At 45.6% G+C, this 22,576-nt stretch overlaps 1 protein-coding gene across 1 annotated transcript in view; it reads left to right on the top strand.

The window, feature by feature from the left end:
* pygb (phosphorylase, glycogen; brain) overlaps window positions 1-22,576 on the top strand; it is a 130,332-nt gene that overhangs the window by 35,566 nt on the left and 72,190 nt on the right. Inside the window, exons 4-6 of the mRNA XM_072504542.1 lie at window positions 615-718; window positions 4,142-4,273; window positions 11,992-12,103. Of these exons, the coding sequence (XP_072360643.1) occupies window positions 615-718; window positions 4,142-4,273; window positions 11,992-12,103 (348 nt within the window). The remainder of the gene's footprint in view (window positions 1-614; window positions 719-4,141; window positions 4,274-11,991; window positions 12,104-22,576) is intronic.

The raw sequence follows: 22,576 nt of genomic DNA, 5'->3' as shown, positions 1-22,576 counted from the left end.
TTTCAAGCCAGTATGTGGCCAGTTTTGTGGGTGGGGCCATCTTCTTGCACAGTTTTTATTTAAACCAGCTCAAAAGATCTCACAAACTCAATGGGTGCAACTTGCAGTTTCAATTCTTCAGACTTTTTGCGATGGGTTGTACAATTTCAGGTAAATTGTACTGCAAAAAAAACAAGCACAACAGATTGGAAGCTGTTCCTTGGGCAGCACGGTAGCATAGTGGTTAGCACTGTGGCTTCACAGCGCCTGGATCCCAGGTTCGATTCAATTCTGGGTCACTGTCTGTGCGGAGTCTGCACGTTCTCCCCGTGTCTGCGTGGGTTTCCTCCGGGTGCACCGTTTTTTCTCCACAGTCCAAAGACGTGCAGGTTAGGCGGATTGGCCATGCTAAATTGCCCTTAGTGTCCCAAAAGGTTAGGAGGGATTATTTGTGTTACGGGGATAGGGTGGAAGTGAGGGCTTAAGTGGGTCTGTGCAGACTCGATGGGCCGAATGGCCTCCTGCACTGTATGGTCTATGTTCTGTTTGTAACACCGTGACCTACCGTTGAAAAGTTAATATACCGATAAACCAATGCTGGCACTTTTGCTGATTGTTTTTATTTTTGCATTTAGCCTGCTTCCTTGATTCATTGGCCACCCTGGGTTTGGCAGCATATGGCTATGGAATTCGCTATGAATTTGGTATTTTTAATCAGAAGATTCATAATGGTTGGCAGGTGAGTTTGCTGGAATGATTAAATGATCTATTGAACAAAAGAGTAAAAAATAAGTGTATTTGTTATTGATGTTTGACTACTTCACATACAGCTATCTGCCCACTAACAGGCTGTATCTAGCTGGTGAAGGAAAGAACACTGAAGCCTAACCTTTATGCACTTATAAGCTTTTATACACCGAGAAACACACACTATGGTACAACACCAACCAACAATCTTTCATTCTGTTTCTATATGCATGAGCACAGGTGAGTCCAAAATTAACACTCACCACCTGAATACAATTAAAACCGAACTGATAGGGCAGCGTGGTGGCGGAGTGGTTAGCACTGCTGCCTCACGGCGCCGAGGTCCCAGGTTTGATCCTGGTCCTGGGTCACTGTCCGTGTGGAGTTTCCACATTCTCCGCGTGTTTGCGTGGGTTTCGCCCTCACAACCCAAAGATGTGCAGGTGGATTGGCCACGCTAAATTGGAAAAAATGAATGGGTATTCTAAATTTAGAAAAAAGTTAAAATAAAAAATAATTAAAACTGAACTGATACACAATTAACATTGCAGTCTAGCTTGCTGACAGCTAAAATTAAAGCTCCTGGAATGAAGAAAATCATTGAACTGGTTAGGTGATCGATCAAAGACAGAGAAGGTTTACTAGATAATAACTTTAATTGGAAAGAGGAGATCAGTGTCCCTAATGGGGCCTCAACTTTAATTTTATCTTTGGGTCACAAAATAGAGAGCCATGTATCTTAAGTTTGCCGAGGACAGAAAATTGGTTAGTGTGGCAAGTAATGGGCGGCATAGTGGCGCAGTGGTTAGCATTGCTGCCTACAGCGCTGAGGACCCGGGTTTGATCCCGGCCCCGAGTCACTGTCTGTGTGGAGTTTGCACATTCTCCCCGTGTCTGCGTGGGTTTCACCCCCACAACCCAAAGATGTGCAGGTTAGGTGGATTGGCCACACTAAATTGCCCTTTAATTGGAAAACAAAATTGGGTACTCTAAATTTATTTTTTAAAAGTGTAGCAAGTAATCCAAGAGCGTAAGATTACAGAGGGATTGATGGATTAAGGAAGTGTATTAAACTGTGGCAGGTGGATTTCGACGCTGGTTAATTTAATTTTTATTGTCAGAAGTAGGCTTATATTAACACTGCAATGAGGTTATTGTGAAAAGCCCCTAGTCGCCACATTCCAGCGGCTGTTCGGGTACACTGAGGGAGAATTCAGAATGTCCAATTTGCCTAACAAGCACGTCTTTGGGGACTTGTGGGAGGAAACTGGAGCACCCGGAGGAAGCCCACGTAGACATGAGGAGAACGTGCAGACTGCACAGACAGTGACCCAAGCCGGGAATCGGAATTGGGACCCTGGCGCTGTGAAGCAACAGTGCTAACCACTGTGTTACCGAGCTGCTCATTGATCTTGAGATAAACGTCTGACCTCAAACTTGTGCCATCACTTGACTTTGCCCCTGTCCCAGCTCATCTAGTGCTGAAAATTTCTGAAAATGTAATCCCCGAGGCATCTTTAAATTGAGCAAGTAAACTTGGTGTGAGGTCATCCATTTTAGATGAAAATAGGATCAATCTGATTATCACTGAGGGAAAAGTTAGGCAATGTGGAGGGTCAAAGTGTTTCAGGGGCTCATGCATACAAGTCATTAAAATGTAGTAGTTAGGTACAAGAAGTAATCCCCTCCACTCAGAGTGCCAATATAGCTTTTGAAAACACTCTGCTTACAATTAGAAACAATTAATGTACAATTAGCAAGTCATTATTATTTCTTACACAGCACCATATTAATTAAGGAAAATGAAGTTCAAGTGGTGTCCTGTCCGTATGGCAATGAATGTGTGTGGGTTGATCACACATTGCAAGCCCTGCATCAATTTTCAGTAATTACCCAATTTAGATCATAGAATTTACAATGCAGAAAGAAACCATTCGGCCTATCGAGTCTGCACCGGCCTTGGAAAGTGCACCCTACCCAAGCTCACGCCTCCACCCTATCCCCATAACCCAGTAACCTCACCTTGTGGACACAAAGGCACAATTTAGCATGGCCGATCCACCTAACCTGCACATCTTTGGACTGTGGGAAGAAACCAGAGCACCCCCACAGACCTGGGGGCGGGGAAGTGCAAACTCCAAACAGACCATCACCCGAGGCCGGAATTGAACCTGGGACCCTGGAGTTGTGATGCAGCAGTTCTAACCACTGTGCCATCGTGCTGCCCCTAAATTAGAATACCCCCTCCCACCCAGGTCCCTTATTAAAATCCAGTGCTAAATTCATGTTGTACTCTTCACTGGCATTGACCAGATTGGTGCACAGTAAGGCCCCACAAACAGGCATGTGATAATGGTCAGTGATCTCGTTTGAGGAGTAATTATTAGCTATGACTTTGCTCAGGTCTCTGGAGTAGGCTTTGATCCACAACCTTCCTCTCCCAGAGGTGAGAGAGTGCTACCACAGAGCCACAGCTGGCTCTCAGAAATAACATTTGCACAGTGGATTTACAAAGGTATGAGACTAGACCAGGGATTCCCAAACAGTGGGTTGCGACCTCCAGTGGAGTCACAGGATAAGCAACTGAGGTCATGAGTTCTAAGAGTGCAACAGTGACTCTGGAGCAGAGACTCTGCTGGGACTGCCAATGGCTTGGTTCCTAGTCCCTTCACATGCACGCAAATGATTTTTCTTGCCTTGGTCCAATGAACATGGCCGAATGCAATGAGCTCTGAGGCCATATTGCTACCTCCAGTAGGGTCTGCAAAGTTGTAGGTATCCATAATTTTTCTACAAACTGTTGCCCATTTTTACCATTTACCAGGGAGACCATCTGTCCCCAATCGGAGAATTCCAGATAAATTGTACCCGCAGAGAGGTCTGAAATCCCAAACCCCTGCTCTGCAGCATGAATGGTTTGATATAGATATGATATATAGAATTTACAGTGCAGAAGGAGGCCATTCGGCTCATCGAGTCTGCACCGGTTCTTGGAAAGAGCACCCTACCCAAGGTCAACACCTCCACCCTATCCCTATAACCCAGTAACCCCACCCAACACTAAGGGCAATTTTGGACACTATGGGCAATTTATCATGGCCAATCCACCTAACCTGCACATCTTTGGACTGTGGGAGGAAACCGGAGCACCCGAAGGAAACCCACGTACACACGGGGAGGATGTGCAGACTCCGCACAGTGACTCAAGCTGGAATCGAACCTGGGACCCTGGAGCTGTGAAGCAATTGTGCTATCCACAATGCTACCCTGCTGCCCACAGGTTTATCATTGCTTTCTTTGGGGCAGTCCCAAAGATAAAACTTTGCTTTCCTTAGGGCAGAGATCCGTAGGAGATAAATTGTAGCCATTCCATTCCATTGATTTGTTTGTTTTATTTACTTTTATTAATTTAAAGGTGGAAGAAGCTGATGATTGGCTGCGCTATGGTAACCCTTGGGAAAAGGCACGGCCGGAATACATGCTCCCTGTTCATTTCTATGGGCGGGTTGAGCATTCCGCAGATGACAACAAATGGGTTGATACTCAGGTATGTACTGCTTAAACTGCAAATTGTAGAATTTTTAGGGGAGAATGATAGATTGCAGTCACACCATCAAAGCAGCTGACTCTACCAACGTGGGAACTTTCTGCCAAAAGAATAGGAATCCGTCATTTCAGCTCCTCGAATCATCATAGCTTTCTTGGGGCGAATGTTCCAGATATTCACTACCTTTTTTGTGGAAAAACTGAGAAAAGTATTCATAGAATCAAACCACACAGGAAAAACATAATTCCAATGTCAGTTCTCTGAAAGATCTATCTAGTTAGTCCCAATTTGGCTGTTTTCTCCCCATAATTTTGCAGATTTTTCCTTTTCAATTACATATCCCTTTTGAAAATTACTATGTGGTGTATCTGTCCAATTCAGAAACTTCGACCAGTGTATTAATCAAGTTTTACACCGGTGCCCTTATTTGCGAGATGAACAAAGAATAAAACAGGTACACGCCTTAATTCAATTTTATTCACAATTCTCTCACTCAACAAGTATGACTCCGACGCACAGCTGAGCAATGTCTCCCGCACTTAGTGAAGGAGGCTGGCCAGGCTACAGTCACTTGATGTTGATGTCTTCTCTGGACTTCGAAACCCAAGGTCCCTTCTTCTTGCGATGTTTGTGCCTGGGACTCCCAGGTTACCACTAAAGATCTGTTCCAAATGTTCCTTCCTTTGTACTAGTATGCTAGCTTGAGTCATAGGTCTCCGGCCACAACCGGCCATTTTCCCATAAGTTCATAAGGTCTAGGAGCAGAATTAGGCCATTTGGCCCATCGAGTTTGCTCTGCCATTTGCTCATGGCTGATCTCATCCTGGCCTTAAGTCCACCATCCTGCCATAATCCTTCAACCCATTACCAAATAAAAATTTGTCTAACTCCTCCTTAAATTTACTCACTGTCCCAGCATCCACCGCACTCTGGGGTAGTGAATTCCACAGATTCACAACCCTTTGGAAGAAGTAGTTTCTCCTCAACTCCGTTTTAAGTTTGCTACCTCTTATCCTAAGACTATGACCTCTTGTTTTAGAATGCCCCACAAGAGGAAGCATCCGCTCCACGTCTACTTTGTCCATACCTTTTATCATCTTGTATATCTCAATTTTCTCTTCCATCATTCTTCTAAACTCTAGAGAGGATAGGCCTAAACTGTTCAATCTCTCTCCATTTGACAAACCCCTCATCCCTGGAATCAACCTAGTGAACCTCCTCTGAACTTCCTCCAATGCCATTTAATACCCCAACACTTTAATGGGGAAAACAGGATACCCCTGTTTATCCAGGTTGATTCAATCAAGACCCATTGTCCTCTGAAACACCCTCGTCTGACCAGCCATCAGCCCCTTATGGAGTCTGATTCTTCTTTTGTCTGTCCTTAGTCCTGCTGCAAAGTTGATCACCTGTGTCTAGAAGTTCATTACATATTCATAGTATGATCTTGTTCTTTTGTGTAAACAGAGTGGGTAATCACAAAACCCATATAGCGATAACGAGTTTGTGTTGACTTGAGTGCTCTTGCAGATGGTCAGTTTTGTTTGCAGCCAGGGCCTCGTGACAGTTTCTGTTCGTGGCCTAAGTGCCTTGTCAGCCTGACCCTATATGGAATCTGTATCTACTGCATTTTTCAGATAGTTGTCTCTTTAAGATGACTCCTGGCAGGAAAAGGAGAGGGAAAGCAATGTATTGGTGTGGAGTAGAGTGGCATGGGGTGGTAAGTTAACCAGTTTGTGCTCATGCCTTTGTTGCATGAATGATCTTTGTGCCACCAGAGAAGTTGATGAGAGAAAGCAAGATACTTCATGTCGAGACAGGAAAACTAATTTCATTCCCGCAAATCTATAACTTACCATTCTATGATACAACACTCAATTCTTGCCAGAAAAAAGGTGTTAGTGCTATTAACTTGTGAACAGTCAGTATGTTGAAATGCTTTAAAGGTGTTTATACCTTGGGTAGGTAACTAAGCATTGTAAGTCTGAAGACAAAGAGATTTTGTCTTTAACTGATGGCGCAGGAAGAAAATGCAGTACATTTTTAAAAAAAAGTTACTTTCCAGGGAAAGCAAAATAATTTTCCACCACTGGCCAATTCCCAGCAAGATGAAGGCCAACATTCCTTTTTGTACCTGAAGGGCCTGGAATACAAAAGGAAGCAAGTCATCCTGCCATTGTACAGAGCTTTGGTCAGGCTCCACCTGGAGTACAGCGTTTGGTTCTGGGCACTGTACCTCAGGAAGGATATATTGGTTTTGGAGAGTATACCGTGCCGATATGTCAAAATCGTGAGACTTGGAGGATTAAATTGTAAATTCAGGTTGCGGATATGACTTAAATTCGCTTGAGTTTAGAAGATTGAGGGATGATTTGCGAGAGACAATGGAAATCTGGAATTCTTTCCACCCGGTGGCATGGGGGCACAGTGGTTAGCACTGCTGCCTCACAGCGCCAGGGACCCAGGTTCAATTCCGACCTTGGGTGACTGTGTGGAGTTTGCATGTTCTCCCCGTGTCTGCGTGGGTTTCCTCCGGGTGCTCCTGTTTCCTCCCACAGTCCAAAGATGTGCAGGTTAGGTAGATTGGCCTTGCAAAATTTCCCCTTAATTTCCAAAAGGTTAGGTGGGGTTACTGGGTTACAGGGTTAGGATGGGCGGAATGGGCCTAGGTAATAATAATCGCTTATTGTCAAATAAGATTCTTTTTCAGAGGGCCGGTGCAGACTCGATTGGCCGAATGACTTCCTTCTGCACTGTACATAGAACATAGAAAATACAGCACAGAACAGGCCCTTCGGCCCACGATGTTGTGCCGAACCTTTGTCCTAGATTAATCATAGATTATCATTGAATCCACAGTGCAGAAGGAGGCCATTCGGCCCCCCGAGTCTGCACCGGCTCCTGGAAAGAGCACCCTACCCAAACTCAACACCTCCACCCAACACCAAGGGCAATTTTGGACATTAAGGGCAATTTATCATTGGTCAATTCACCTAACCTGCACATCTTTGGACTGTGGGAGGAAACCGGAGCACCCGGAAGAAACCCACGCAGACACGGGGAGGACGTGCAGACTCCGCACAGACAGTGACCCAAGCCGGAATCGAACCTGGGACCCTGGAGCTGTGAAGCATTGTGCTATCCACAATGCTACCGTGCTGCCCTTAAGAACAAATAAATCTACACTATATCATTTTACCGTAATCCATGTACCTATCCAATAGCTGCTTGAAGGTCCCTAATGTTTCCGACTCAACTACTTCCACAGGCAGTGCATTCCATGCCCCCACTACTCTCTGGGTAAAGAACCTACCTCTGATATCCCTCCTATATCTTCCACCTTTCACCTTAAATTTATGTCCCCTTGTAATGGTTTGTTCCACCCGGGGAAAAAGTCTCTGACTGTCTACTCTATCTATTCCCCTGATCATCTTATAAACCTCTATCAAGTCGCCCCTCATCCTTCTCCGTTCTAATGAGAAAAGGCCTAGCACCCTCAACCTTTCCTCGTAAGACCTACTCTCCATTCCAGGCAACATCCTGGTAAATCTTCTTTGCACCTTTTCCAAAGCTTCCACATCCTTCCTAAAATGAGGTGACCAGAACTGTACACAGTACTCCAAATGTGGCCTTACCAAAGTTTTGTACAGTTGCATCATCACCTCACGGCTCTTAAATTCAATCCCTCTGTTAATGAACGCGAGCACACCATAGGCCTTCTTCACAGCTCTATCCACTTGAGTGGCAACTTTCAAAGATGCATGAACATAGACCCCAAGATCTCTCTGCTCCTCCACATTGCCAAGTACTCTACCGTTAACCCTGTATTCCGCATTCATATTTGTCCTTCCAAAATGGACAACCTCACACTTTTCAGGGTTAAACTCCATCTGCCACTTCTCAGCCCAGCTCTGCATCCTATCTATGTCTCTTTGCAGCCGACAACAGCCCTCCTCACTATCCACAACTCCAACAATCTTCGTATCGTCTGCAAATTTACTGACCCACCCTTCAACTCCCTCATCCAAGTCATTAATGAAAATCACAAACAGCAGAGGACCCAGAACTGATCCCTGCGGTACGCCACTGGTAACTGGGATCCAGGCTGAATATTTACCATCCACCACCACTCTCTGACTTCTATCGGTTAGCCAGTTTGTTATCCAACTGGCCAAATTTCCCACTATCCCATGCCTCCTTACTTTCTGCATAAGCCTACCATGGGGAACCTTATCAAATGCCTTACTAAAATCCATGTACACTATATCCACTGCTTTACCTTCATCCACATGCTTGGTCACCTCCTCAAAGAATTCAATAAGACTTGTAAGGCAAGACCTACCCCTCACAAATCCGTGCTGACTATCCCTAATCAAGCAGTGTCTTTCCAGATGCTCAGAAATCCTATCCTTAAGTACCCTTTCCATTACTTTGCCTACCACCGAAGTAAGACTAACTGGCCTGTAATTCCCAGGGTTATCCCTAGTCCCTTTTTTTAACAGGGGCACGACATTCGCCACTCTCCAATCCCCTGGTACCACCCCTGTTGACAGTGAGGACGAAAAGATCATTGCCAACGGCTCTGCAATTTCATCTCTTGCTTCCCATAGAATCCTTGGATATATCCCGTCAGGCCCGGGGGACTTGTCTATCCTCAAGTTTTTCAAAATGCCCAACACATCTTCCTTCCTAACAAGTATTTCCTCGAGCTTACCAATCTGTTTCACACTGTCCTCTCCAACAATATCTATCGCCCCTCTCATTTGTAAATACAGAAGAAAAGTACTCGTTCAAGACCTCTCCTATCTCTTCAGACTCAATACACAATCTCCCGCTACTGTCCTTGATCGGACCTACCCTCGCTCTAGTCATTCTCATATTTCTCACATATATGTGTAAAAGGCCTTGGGGTTTTCCTTGATCCTACCCGCCAAAGATTGTTCATGCCCTCTCTTAGCTCTCCTAATCCCTTTCTTCAGTTCCCTCCTGGCTATCTTGTATCCCTCCAATGCCCTGTCTGAACCTTGTTTCCTCAGCCTTACATAAGTCTCCTTTTTCCTCTTAACAAGACATTCAACCTCTCTTGTCAACCATGGTTCCCTCACTCGACCATCTCTTCCCTGCCTGACAGGGACATACATATCAAGGACACGTAGCACCTGTTCCTTGAACAAGTTCCACATTTCACTTGTGTCCCTCCCTGACAGCCTATGTTCCCAACTTATGCACTTCAATTCTTGTCTGACAACATCGTATTTACCCTTCCCCCAATTGTAAACCTTGCCCTGTTGCACGTACCTATCCCTCTCCATTACTAAAGTGAAAGTCACAGAATTGTGGTCACTATCTCCAAAATGCTCCCCCACTAACACATCTATCACTTGCCCTGGTTCGTTACCCAGTACTAAATCCAATATTGCCCCTCCTCTGGTCGGGCAATCTACATACTGTGTTAGAAAAGCTTCCTGGACACACTGCACAAACACCACCCCATCCAAACTATTTGACCTAAAGAGTTTCCACTCAATATTTGGGAAGTTAAAGTCGCCCATGACTACTACCCTATGACTTCTGCACCTTTCCAAAATCTGTTTCCCAATCTGTTCCTCCACATCTCTGCTACTATTGGGGGGCCTATAGAAAACTCCTAAGGTGACTGCTCCTTTCCTATTTCTGACTTCAACCCATACTACCTCAATAGGGTGATACTCCTCGAACTGCCTTTCTGCAGCTGTTATACTATCTCTAATTAATAATGCCACCCCCCCCACCTCTTTTACCACCCTCCCTAATCTTATTGAAACATCTATAACCAGGGACCTCCAACAACCATTTCTGCCCCTCTTCTATCCAAGTTTCCGTGATGGCCACCACATCGTGGTCCCAAGTACCGATCCATGCCTTAAGTTCACCCACCTTATTCCTGATGCTTCTTTCATTGAAGTATATACACTTCAACCCATCTCCGTGCCTGCAAGTACTCTCCTTTGTCAGTGTTCCCTTCCCCACTGCCTCACTACATGCTTTGGCGTCCTGAATATCGGCTACCTTAGTTGCTGGGCTACAAATCCGGTTCCCATTCCCCTGCCAAATTAGTTTAAACCCTCCCGAAGAGTACTAGAAAACCTCCCTCCCAGGATATTGGTGCCCCTCTGGTTCAGATGCAACCCGTCCTGCTTGTACAGGTCCCACCTTCCCCAGAATGCGCTCCAATTATCCAAATACCTGAAGCCCTCCCTCCTACACCATTCCTGCAGCCACGTGTTCAACTGCACTCTCTCCCTATCCCTAGCCTCGCTATCACGTGGCACCGGCAACAAACCAGAGATGACAACTCTGTCTGTCCTGGCTTTTAACTTCCAGCCTAACTCCCTAAACTTGTTTATTACCTCCACACCCCTTTTCCTACCTCTGTCGTTGGTACCAACGTGCACCACGACTTCTGGCTGCTCCCCCTCCCCCTTAAGGATCCTGAAGACACGATCCGAGACATCCCTGGCCCTGGCACCCGGGAGGCAACATACCTTCCGGGAGTCTCGCTCGATACCACAGAATCTCCTATCTATTCCCCTAACCATTGAATCTCCTACAACTATTGCTTTTCTATTCTCCCCCCTTCCCTTCTGAGCCCCAGAGCCAGACTCAGTGCCAGAGACCTGGCCGCTAAGGCCTTCCCCCGGTAGGTCATCCCCCCCCAACAGCATCCAAAACGGTATACTTGTTTTGAAGGGGAACGGCCACGAGGGATCCCTGCACTGTCTGCCTGTTTGGTTTTTTCCCCCCTGACTGTAACCCAGCTATTCTTGTCCTGTACCTTGGGTGTGGTTACCTCCTTGTAACTCTTCTCAATCACCCCCTCTGCCTCCCGGATGATCCGAAGTTCATCCAGCTTCAGCTCCAGTTCCCTAACACGGTCTTTGAGGAGCTGAAGTTGGGTGCACTTCCCGCAGGTATAGTCAGCGGGGACACCGGTGGTATCCCTCACCACCCACATCCTACAGGAGGAGCATGCAACTGGCCTAGCCTCCATCCCCTCTTACCTTACAGAATATAGCTGCCGTGTGGACTAACTAGATCTCCGCCCTCCGACTCTGCTCCCAGTCAGCTACACTTTCTGTAAACTCCTGGCTCTCTTCGCACTCTTTGCGGAAATGTCGGAAACAAAATGAAAGGAGCACCTCCTCACCTAACTCCCTCGGTCACCAAACTCTTACTATAGCACTCAAAAAGCACCAAATTCAGCACTCAGTGCAAACAAAGTCTGCACTGTAGGGGATCACTTTTATACTGTGAATCTAGCCTCTGAAAACTGGCCTAATCCAATTAACTAATTAACAAGCTCCAGCTGCAAGTGCCTACAAGTAGAAGCCTGTTTAAAGCTGATTGAAAATTCACCTTCTTCTAAACCAAACAGCAACTTTTAAGTTAATTAACTAAATCAAAGAATGTAGTGATTCTATGATCTATAATCAAAGGCTGTAGATGCTGGGAGGCAAATGGAGTTTCAAGGTTGAAATCAATAGGGTTTTGTTAGCTAAGGGAATAGAACAATGGAGGGTAACTGGAGTTGAGGGGCAAATCAGCCACAATCTCATTGAAAGGTAGAGCAGATTCAAAGGGCTGAATCATCGACTCCTGTTTCTAAGGGGAGTATTGCATCTTTGCTGCTGGTTAGGAGTTCTCTGTGCCAAATAATGACCTTGTGTTAATGAAAACAGGTTGTCCTTGCCATGCCCTATGACACTCCAGTGCCAGGATTCAAGAACAACACTGTCAATACCATGAGGCTGTGGTCTGCCAAGGCTCCCAACGACTTCAATCTGAAAGACTGTAAGTTGTTAGAAAACTTCACTGCCGTTGTGAAAAGCTTGTCCCTGGTATCATACAAGCTAATATAACTATTGTATGCATTGTACAATGAATGGCTTGCGTTTTGCCATCATGTACATATTTAGTGGTCCTTGTGTGAAAGAATGCATCTAAGCAGGGATTGAAGGGACGAGAGGAGAGATCAAAGCCATGATTTTGAAAATGTTTGCAGGAGGTTTTTGAAGAGAAATAATGAGAAGAAAGGATGTTTTTTTAATGGCTGTGGGATCCAGCCTCAATGAGGGAACAGATGCATAAAGGTACAAACAAGAGGAGTTGTGGAAACTGGTTGGAAAAGACATGCTGTGGTAGCACTCTGACTCAAAGGTTGTGGGTACAAATCTCAGTCCAGAGACTTGATAAATTTGGCCTGATACACTCTATGCAGCACTGAGGGAGTGCTGTATTGCTGGGAGGTTTCATTTTTCAGATGGCACATTAAACTGAATCTCCATCTCGGTTGGATGTAAAGAAGAACACAGCATTGTTACAAGGTAACAGCTGGGGAGTTTTCTTCTGTGTTCTGAACAATCTTTATCCCTCAACCATCATTACTCCCAACAGATTATCTGGTCCTTACATGTTTTATTCATTCATGGAATGTGGGCGTCACTGGCTAGACCAGCAGTTATTTCCCTTGGGAAGGTGGTAGTGAGCTGCCTCCTTGAACCTCTGCAGACCATGTGGTGAAGGTACACCTGCAGTGCTGTTAGGGAGTGAGTTCCAGGATTTTGAACCAGCCACAGTGAAGGAACGGCGATATGTTTTCAAGTCAGGATGGTGGGTGGCTTGGAGAGAAACTTCCAGGTGATGGTGTAATTTAGGGAAGACTAAGTGTGGGTGGACTTTGTGACCAATGTCCCCTTCTTCACAGTGTTCTGGAATATCTGGAGTTGTGAAGTGTGCAGATGGGGAGGCCAGGGAAGAATATTCACTGCATTTGATTCCTGAGCAGTTATTTGTTCATGGGTGAGGTTCTCAGCATCCTGAGGGATGTGGTTGAGTTTTAAACATGTTCCAGAGGAGAGATTCGATCTTAGTGACCCGCCAGACATGGATTTGTGCTCTGAACTGAAAAGAAAACTAGGGGCTGGATTTTGGGGGCGGGGCCGGAGCGGGGGCGCGGGGGGGGGGGCGCGGGGGGGGGGGGCGCGGGGGGGGGGCGCGGGGGGGGCGCGGGGGGGGGGGGCGGGGGGGGGCGCGCGGGGGGGGGGCAGCACTTGCTGTGGACTTCAAATCAATTTATCAACTACCTACCAGGAAACCCATGGTGAAAATTTCATTTTGAAGCAGGAAAGATTCTCTCTCAGCATCAGCTACAGTAAGACCCAATTGCACTGTATAGTGCAAGTGAAACTCGTAGGCAGGTGTGGGCGGCTAAAGTGAAAAGGCACTGGAGCAAAGGATTAAATTGGATTTATTTGAAATAATTCATTTAAAGAAATTGAATATTTTAAAGTAAGTACAATAATTTTGATTAACCATTTGCATAAGTACTTCTAGGAAGTCAGGTAAATCATACATCCATTAAAAAATTTGGAAATCCTTATAAATCACGCTTCAAAAACCAATAGATTTTGCTTTTCACCAAGGTCCGGAATTCTCCATCCATTTGGATTCTCTTTTCCCACCCCCGTCCGCGGGTTTCCCAGTGGCGTCAGTGGGAAATCCCATTGACAAGCAGTGGGAGTAGAGAATCACTCCACCAGCGAACAGCAGGCTGCTGAGGCACACACGCCTGGGGGTGGAAAATCCCACCCAAAATTTACCAAACTTAAAGGTTTCATGCTGACATTTTAGTGGGTGTATCTGATTTGTACAATGAATTGTTAAAACAATGAAAACGTCCAATAAATCTTGTTTCAAAAGTGTTGATATTAGAACAATGAATCGGAATAGAATCCCTACAGTACAGAAGAAGGCTATTTGGCCCATCGAGTCTGCACCAACCTTCAAAGAGCACTCTACCCAGGTCCACTTCCCCCATTCACCCCACCCTATCCCCACAGCCTAACCTGCACATCCCTGGACACTAAGGGGCAATCTAGCATGGCCAATCCACCTAACCCGCACATCCTTGGACAATGGAAGGAAACCGGAGCACCTGGAGGAAACCCACTCAGACACGGGGAGAATGTGCAAACTCCACACAGTCACCCGAGGCAGGAATTGAACCCGGATCCCTGGCCATGAGGCTGTAGTGCTAACTACTGCCTCACAGTATGATAAAATTATATGTGATCATACAGTATGATAAATCATAAAACCTAAAGTCAGGTTAACATTTTTTAAGACAGTCATTTACTTGCCTTCATTGGCCGGGGCATTGAGTATAAAAATTGGCAAGTCATGTTGCAGTTGTATAGAACCTTAGTTAGGCCACACTTGGAGTATAGTGTTCAATTCTGGTCGCCACACTACCAGAAGGATGTTGAGGCTTTAGAGAGCGTGCAAAAGAGATTTACCAGGATGTGCCTGGTATGGAGGGCATTAGCTATGAGGAGAGGTTGAATAAACTCGGTTTGTTCTCACTGGAACGACGGAGGTTGAGGGCGACCTGATAAAGGTCTACAAAATTATGAGGAGCATAGACAGAGTGGATAGTCAAAGACTGTTTCCCAGGGTAGAGTGGTCAATTACTTGGGGTTATAGGTTTAAGGTGCGAGGGGCAAGGTTTAGAGGAGATGTACAAAGCAGGTTTTTTTTACACAGAGGGAAGTGGATGCCTGGAACTCGCTGCCGGAGAAGGTGGTGGAAGCAGGGATGATAATGATGTTTAAGGGGTATCTTGATAAATACATGAATAGGATGGGAATAGAGGGATACGGGCCCCGGAAGTGTAGAAGACTTTAGTTTAGACGGGCAGCATGGTCGATGCAGGCTTGGAGGGCCGAAGGGCCTGTTCCTGTGCTGTACTTTTCTTTGTTCTTTTTTAAAATAAATGTGTGTACCCAATAATTTTTTCCAATTGAAGAGCAATTTAGCATGGTTAATCCACGTACCTGCACACCTTTGGGTTGCAGAGTTGAGACCCACGCAAACACGGGGAGAATGTGCAAACTCTACATGGACAGTGACCCGGGGCCGGGACCGAACCTGGGTCCTCAGTGCCGTGAGGCAGCAGTGCTAACCACTGCACCACTGTGCCGCCCTGACAAGCATTTACTTGAATCCATTTGAACATTTAAAAGATACTTTTGGTGTGGGCCTCTTCATTAAGTATTTGCAAAATGAGAGGATGAATCTTAATGCCTGCACTAGCTTTCTGGAGAAGTCGTTCATTGTTATTTGCTATCAGGTGAACATTTGCTGGCATAGTTAAATGAAAGGAGGCTTGTTTCCTTGTTCGTTGAATTCCTAACTGATTGCTACAGTCAGGCCTCCATTTCTTGCCTCGCCAACTTTGTATCAGTTTTTTTTATTTTTTCCTCCTCCTCTGAACAGTAACAAAGTATAATAAATTATAGGTGACAGTATTGGTATTCCCTTTTTCGAATGGTAAACTTATATTATTGAAGAGAGCAGTGAAAAAGAATGGGAGGCGGGGGGGGGGGGGGTTGCCGGTTGGTGTAGCAGTTGACCCAGTTCTTAAAGTACCTCCCCCAGCTATAAAGAGACAATAACAGCAAATCATTTGTGGCCTTTTTTTGTTCAATTGTAAGTGGTTGATTCTGCCAACTTAAAGCAATGGCTCTATTCATCTGTTCTGAGTTCTGGATGGTTTCCATGGCACTTAGTCAAATTGAAGATGGAATTGTGAAGGTTTTTTTACCTCTCTTTGTGTGCAAGGGAGGAAAACCGGTGTGTCATGTGTTGTTCTTCAATGCAGGCCAGGCCAAACAAGTCACTGCAACACGCATCTGAAATGTTTCCCAGGGTCAGAATCTATTTAGCACATTTTATGAATGCTGATTGAAAAATAATCATACAAGTATGTGAGTGATTATGGTGTTAGATGTAATGCACCAATGGATATCCTAGTTTGGGAAGTATGTTTCTAAACTGGAGTCCTTACAATGCTAACGAGCTGGTCAACATTTGCAGTTTTGATAGACTGCTCCTCAGTTTTTAATCAAAGAGGGGATTTAGAGAGGCAATATTCAGAGTGACATTAATCTTGCAGGCTGGCCAGCCAATAGTAGTCTAAAAGTGACTTGCCATATCCCAACAAGAATTGCATATGGGTACAATTGATGGTCTGGAAAGGACTAGCTGATCAACCAACCCTGTCCCATGACAAGTAAGGGCATCCTCCCCCTCAGCACCATGGGAATAATGGTTCATCCCTGGACAGGCACCCCCTCCCCCCAGACAGGGGCCACCACCCCAGCCAGCCCTGCCTAAAAGCTGAAGAGCAGCCCAAGCATCTGAGTGAAACATCACTGCATTTTCACTTGCCTCAGGACAAGTGTTTAAAGCAGCAGCTGCTGAAGTGTTAGAGGCTTCCTCAAGTGGGAGTCATTGCCTAGCGTTACAATCACACGTTGATGCCTGAACACTGTGCTTGAACACTGTGGGAGGCACAACTGCACATGCAACATCTGAACACCCAGGGGATGGGACACAGCTCCGGGGGCGTGCCTATGGCCGGAGGGTGGGTGCACAGGGAGAGTGGGGGGGGGGGGGGGGATGCATGGAGAGATGGGCAAAGGGTCCAGGGGTCAGCACGCATTGCAGAAGAAAGTGACAGAGGCACCATAATGGTTGTGCAAAAAGGTGTTTAATGTGTCGTATAATACCCCACTCCCGATGGTACCGCCCTCCCCTATGCCCTCAGTGATCGTCAACGTGCTTCGCCCTCCTAGCTCTACCACTACGTCTTGGTGTTTCCCAAGATGCACATCAGAGGTGGAGGCAGACAGCTGCTTCCCTCGTCCCGTTGTCTTCGATGCACCTGGCGGAGCGTTACTGTTGCAGGTATCTGAGGCTCTATGTGTAAAGAGTAAGTGAGATATTCTCAAATGGCTGTTTGAACTATCTGTGAGATGTTTGGGGGAATTCTTACTTGTAGGGAATGGCTTAGTCAGAAAGTAGAGTGGAACCTGTGATTGGGGATTTTCTCCACACTATGGAGTTTAACTCTACATGTATCCATGAATTAGCTTGGCTGACGGCCTCATTGATGGATGGCTTTCAGTCGTGAGAGGAGCTGGGCAGTGAAGGCCACAGGAGCAGATAAGTAAGCGCTGGAGGAGGAGGGCTGGACTGAGGAGGGAGTTGATTGGAGCAGAGGTGGTGAGGCCAATCAGATGAACTGTTGATCCTGTGAATGGAGAGGTTGGGCTTGTAGGAGGGGTGGGGAATTGGAGAGCTCCAGGGATTGATGGGGTAGGAATTTGGGGGGCCTGGTGGTCTGAGATTCTAGAGCGAAGGTTGTTGGGAGATGCCAGTTTGCAGGTAGGCATGTGGATCTGGGAGGTAGGTGTGAAGGCACTCAACTCCTGAATCCACCAAGTTGTCATCTTGATAAAGCTACCACATATAAGCTCATTATCACATTTCAGGTACTAACCTACCTTCTAGGAGCGTGTTGATTACCTGCTCGCCATCCAGCCTCAGTGGTAGGTTAGGATTGGGAAAGTGCTATATCAGACTTTGAACCTCCCACCTGATTCAAACCTGATTGTTTTTCTTGGGTTTTAATTCTCCACCCATTATGGGAATTTTATTGTGGTAACTGGGCTCACCGCCACTGACCCAGATTTCCTCCAATGGCTTTTAATTTGGTAGGCCTTCCCCAATCAGGCAATTAATAGGCCATTGGTGAGCTTTTTATGCGATCAGGACCTAGAGCGGGAAGACCTGCAGAGAGCAACCAACCATTCAGTGGCCAGCAGTTCATTTGCTCGGCAACACCACTGGGAAGGCATTGGCCATTGAGGGAAATACAGCCACAGGAGGCCCAGGATTACAGAGAGACCCAGGCCAGAGGTAAGTGATGGTGGGGTTGGGTTTCTGCTGGTGTCATGGGGGATTGGTATGGTGTAGGGCAGTGTTCTTCAAACCTTTTTTCCGGGGACCCATTTTTACCAACCGGCCAACCTTCGGGACCCAACCCGGCCGACCTTCGCGGCGACCACCATTTTCTCTTACCTTGTTTGCTGCTGACAAAAATGGAGGAAATGGTTTTGGGTCCCTTTGGCCCTCGTACACGCTCCTCCAATGGAACGTGTTGGATGAAGATGAAGCCTTCTGGTGTCGGAAAGTATTGAGTCTCCATCTGTCCAAAGTTCTGCATTTTTTTCACATAAAATGTTATCAAATAAAACCCCCCCTGAACTTGTAAAAAAAAAAAAGAATAAAATAAATGAATAAAACTGCCCCGAATTTGTAAAACTAAAAGCTGTGGCCATTTAAAAAAAAAAAGCGGCTGCACTGCGCATGCGCGCCGATGATCTGGCACGTACATGCAATGCGGCTGCATTTTTTTTACATGTTCAAGGCCATTTTGAAGGCCGCTTGCAGCCGGCGTTATTAACAGCCGGCTTCTGCGGCTGTTGCACACAGAGTTGCGCGATCGGGAGCACCGCGACCCTCCCGACACCCGCCCTCGACCCACCGGGTCGCGTCCCCGAGTTTGACAATGCCTGGTGCCGGGGGTCAGCAATAAGGACAGAGGATGGCTCTCAATGGCCCACTGCCCAGTGTCGAGACCCTTTGTCGGGCATGAGTCCCTTTAAATAAGAGATGCATCCTCAGAGACCACAAGCAGTTTTCACTATTTGCTTTTCATGTTTCCGCGATTCCGCATGGCGACAGGCCTGTCTGTTACTGGTGTAATATCAGATATAGTGGGTTGAGGCGCCTAATGGGGCCTTAATTGCCCACTTAAGGGCTTCAATTGGGGCAGGACAGAAAAGCAGTCCATAGGTCTTCCCACAATGGAGGTGATGGGGACCCACCCACCACCATCTCGCCTGATTAAATTTAACCCTCCCCAGACTCTTAGAACCACTTGAGGCACCATGGTCGGGATTCTCCGTCCCGACGTGCCACACCTCTCCCCTGACCGGCCAGCGGGATTCTCCGTTACGCCAGCCGGTCAATGGGGTTTCCCATTGTGGGGCAGCCCCACGCCGTCGGGAAACTCCCGGGTGCCGGCATAAGGGAGAATCCCGCCGGCAGAGAATCACGGCCCCTGTGTTTAAGCAGATTTGTCAGTATAGAGAGTTTGAACTATCTGAGGCACCATGCGTGTGAGAAGGAGGCATTATCTCTAAAAGTGTTTGGAAATATTGAATGCATTATGTATAAGGAAGGTGCTAAAGCCTTTTTGAACTATGAGGCATCCACAGTGTAGGGAGGGGAAGGGTTGCTAATTACTTTCAACTATCTGAAGGCAGGGAATGGGTCAAACTGGGTGGTAATAGAAAGATGCAGGGCTGTAGATTTAGGACATGATTGCCAGTTAATGCCAAGTGTAAATAACTGTTCCTTCACCTGAATAACAATATACGGCTACAGAAGAACTGTAAAAGACCTTGTTTATTTGCATGAAACTGAGTGTTGTACAACTAGCAAGTTTCAGATCTATTTTTAAAATAAGTACAGAGGAACAGTTGGCTGAGAATCAAATCTTTTATGCTGTTAGTTGCATTCCCAGCCCCCATGAGTTCAGGCCTCGGAATTCTAGGTTGACATCCAGAGTCCAATGGGAATGGAGTGGTGACCCCCTCCTCCAGTTTTGCTGCAGCAGTAAATTCAGCACATTGTGTTTCTTATGGATTGCCAACTCGTGTTGACTTGTTCCAGCAAGTTACTGCACACAACCTCTAACCACTCCACTCAAACAGCTATTATCCCCATCTCTAATTTAAACAAAAATATATAGAATTAATAAAAAAAGAAAGAATTTTTTTTATTGCCTTTATAATATTTCTCCCTGATTGATTTGAACACAAATGTGAGCAATGTTCACCAAGGTGGACAAGGTCAAATAATCCGTGCAGATCCTCCAGCATTGAAGAGCTAAGTCTTGAGGAAAGAAAGGACAGTCACCGTCTTAGAGAGTCTCAAAATCTTCATTGTCAATGAAGTACTTCTGTAGTGTAATCACTGTTGCAACATCGGAAAAGATGTAGCCAAGTTGTGCACTGCAAGATCTTGCAACCATATGTTGCTGACCAGATAGAATGAAAGCTCATAGACTTGCAATATTAACTCTGTTTCTCTCTCTCTAAATATAGTGAATATGTTGAATATTTCCAGCATTGTGTGTTTTAGGGTTTCCAACAACTGCAGTATTTTGCTTTAGTGTTTGGATGATATAATCTGTTTTAGTGGTGTTGGTTGAGGAGTAACCAGGGTGACCTCTTTAAACACACTTGTACAACTATGCCGTCACCAGTCTTAACTTCAATCCATGGGCTGCATGCTGTTGTTACATCCCAGATAAAGCACTCCTGTAAACTTTATAATACAAACAAATGGTAGCTCATACTTGTGTAGAACTGTTGAGTTAGATTTTTATCATGGACTCCTAAATGTAGCCTAAACCAGAAAAGACAAACCTTTGGTCCAACACATGAAATCAAATTGGTTTAAAAAGAAAAACTTGCATTTATGCAGTGCCTTTTCATCAATTCGGGACATTCCAATGTGCGTTACAGCCAGTGACTGAAAGGAACCTTGTTTATTTGGATAAAAATATACTTCAGCCAATTTATAAATAGTAATATCCCACTAATAACAATAAAATAAATGACCGATTAATCTGTTTAGCTTGGGTTGATGGATAAATATTTGCGATTATACCAGGGAGAATGCTTTTGATGTTCTTTGAAATATGTAATCATTTATGTGTACCAGAGAGGGAAGATTTTTACATCCATCTGGAAATGTGTACTTCTGACAGGATAGCTTTCCTTAGTACTGCACTGGAATGTCACCTGCCAACATCAGTTGATGCTTGAGGTCACCACCAAGCAGGCAAGCTGCTGAATAAAAGCTGTGACGAGTGTTGTTCCATTGTGTTTGTGAAGTCAATCCATTAAATTAAAACCGGTCTGAATAGCTTCCCGAGCTTCTAAAAGATCTTCCTCAACCACTGGCTGCCAGCCTTCACCAAGATCTGCAGATTCTGACCACAGAATTGTTGGAGACAACACCATGACGGTTGCAGCCTCGGAAGCAGGATTGCACTCTATTAAACAAGCCCATCGTTGATGGGTGTTGGTGTAGAGCCAACAATGCTGCTTAAACAAAGAGTGAAACAGATTCCATTCCTGTTACTCAATCCTGATTTGTGTCAAGTCACATTCTATTTCAAGGCGTGTGCTAACTGACATTCCTTTCAAAGACACTAAAATGTGGCGAACTTGGCCTGTAGGGCAACAAATAAATAACATTTGCTCGTGAACCCTTGGTGGGTCACCACGCTGGGAAACTCTTAATTCCAGAAACTGTCATCTAATGACCTCCAACTGCACTGTCCCAACACCTGCCACTGCGTGTCCGTTCTATTGGCACCCTACTTTCCATGTCAATTGAAAAGTGAACTCCATCTTCGTTATCTGATTGGCTGATTCATAACTCTTACTCACACTCAACTGGCCTTTTTTGCCCCATCTCCAATGTTTTTACAACAAGAAACAAAATTGCTTTCAACTGTATCTAGGACAATAATCTTTCATTGCAGGAGATAGCTGAACAATTCCAAATGGTTAACAATCCTAGAAGGTTATAGTTCATTATTCTGAATTTTCTGCTGCTGCACCAATCCTCTTCCTCCTCCTTAGGCAGTTTCTCCGGGGTGGGGATGACCTGCTTCTATACCGGTTAGATGGATTCTGAGATGGTTGATAAATCCAATGTGTGACCTGCAGACCCTATCACAGGTGGGGCGGGTGATGCTTGAAGGGTTGGATAGATGAGTTTGAGCGTTCTCTCTGATGCCTTGACTTTGCCTCTGCACATTCCTGAAAAAGTATTTTTCTGTGTTCAGTGCCTTCCTGAATGAGCCTTCTCCATTTTGGTTTGCACCAATATTCCCACTTTGATCGCATTTCCGGTGGCCTCCTGACAAATAACTGGAAAATTAATTTATTTTCGTTGTTGGTTGAGGGATAGATGTTGGCCAGGGCACTGCAAAACATCCCCCGCTCCTCTTTAAATAGTTGCCACGGGATTGTTTATGTCCACATCACGATCTTCAAAATTATCAGCCTCGTTTTCAAATCCCTCCTTGATTTTTGCTCTTCTCTGTCACCCTGAACTTTTCCAGGCCTACAGCAGACCAACAACTTCCTTCAACTCTGACCCCTGGTCTATCTCCCAATTCCTTTTCTTCCCTTAGTGGCAGTGCCCTTGGCCATCTGGGTCCTGAGCTCTGGACTTTTCTCCCTAAAACCCTCTGCCTCTCTAGTTTGCTCTTCTCCTTCATGATACTCCATAAATCACTTTGACCAAGCTTTTAGTCATCTCATCCTGATCGTA

This window comes from Scyliorhinus torazame, chromosome 1 (genome assembly GCF_047496885.1).
Source record: "Scyliorhinus torazame isolate Kashiwa2021f chromosome 1, sScyTor2.1, whole genome shotgun sequence".
Taxonomy (NCBI): domain Eukaryota; kingdom Metazoa; phylum Chordata; class Chondrichthyes; order Carcharhiniformes; family Scyliorhinidae; genus Scyliorhinus; species Scyliorhinus torazame.
Note: the sequence above shows the minus strand (reverse complement) of the source record. Positions and strands in the feature narration are given on the sequence as shown.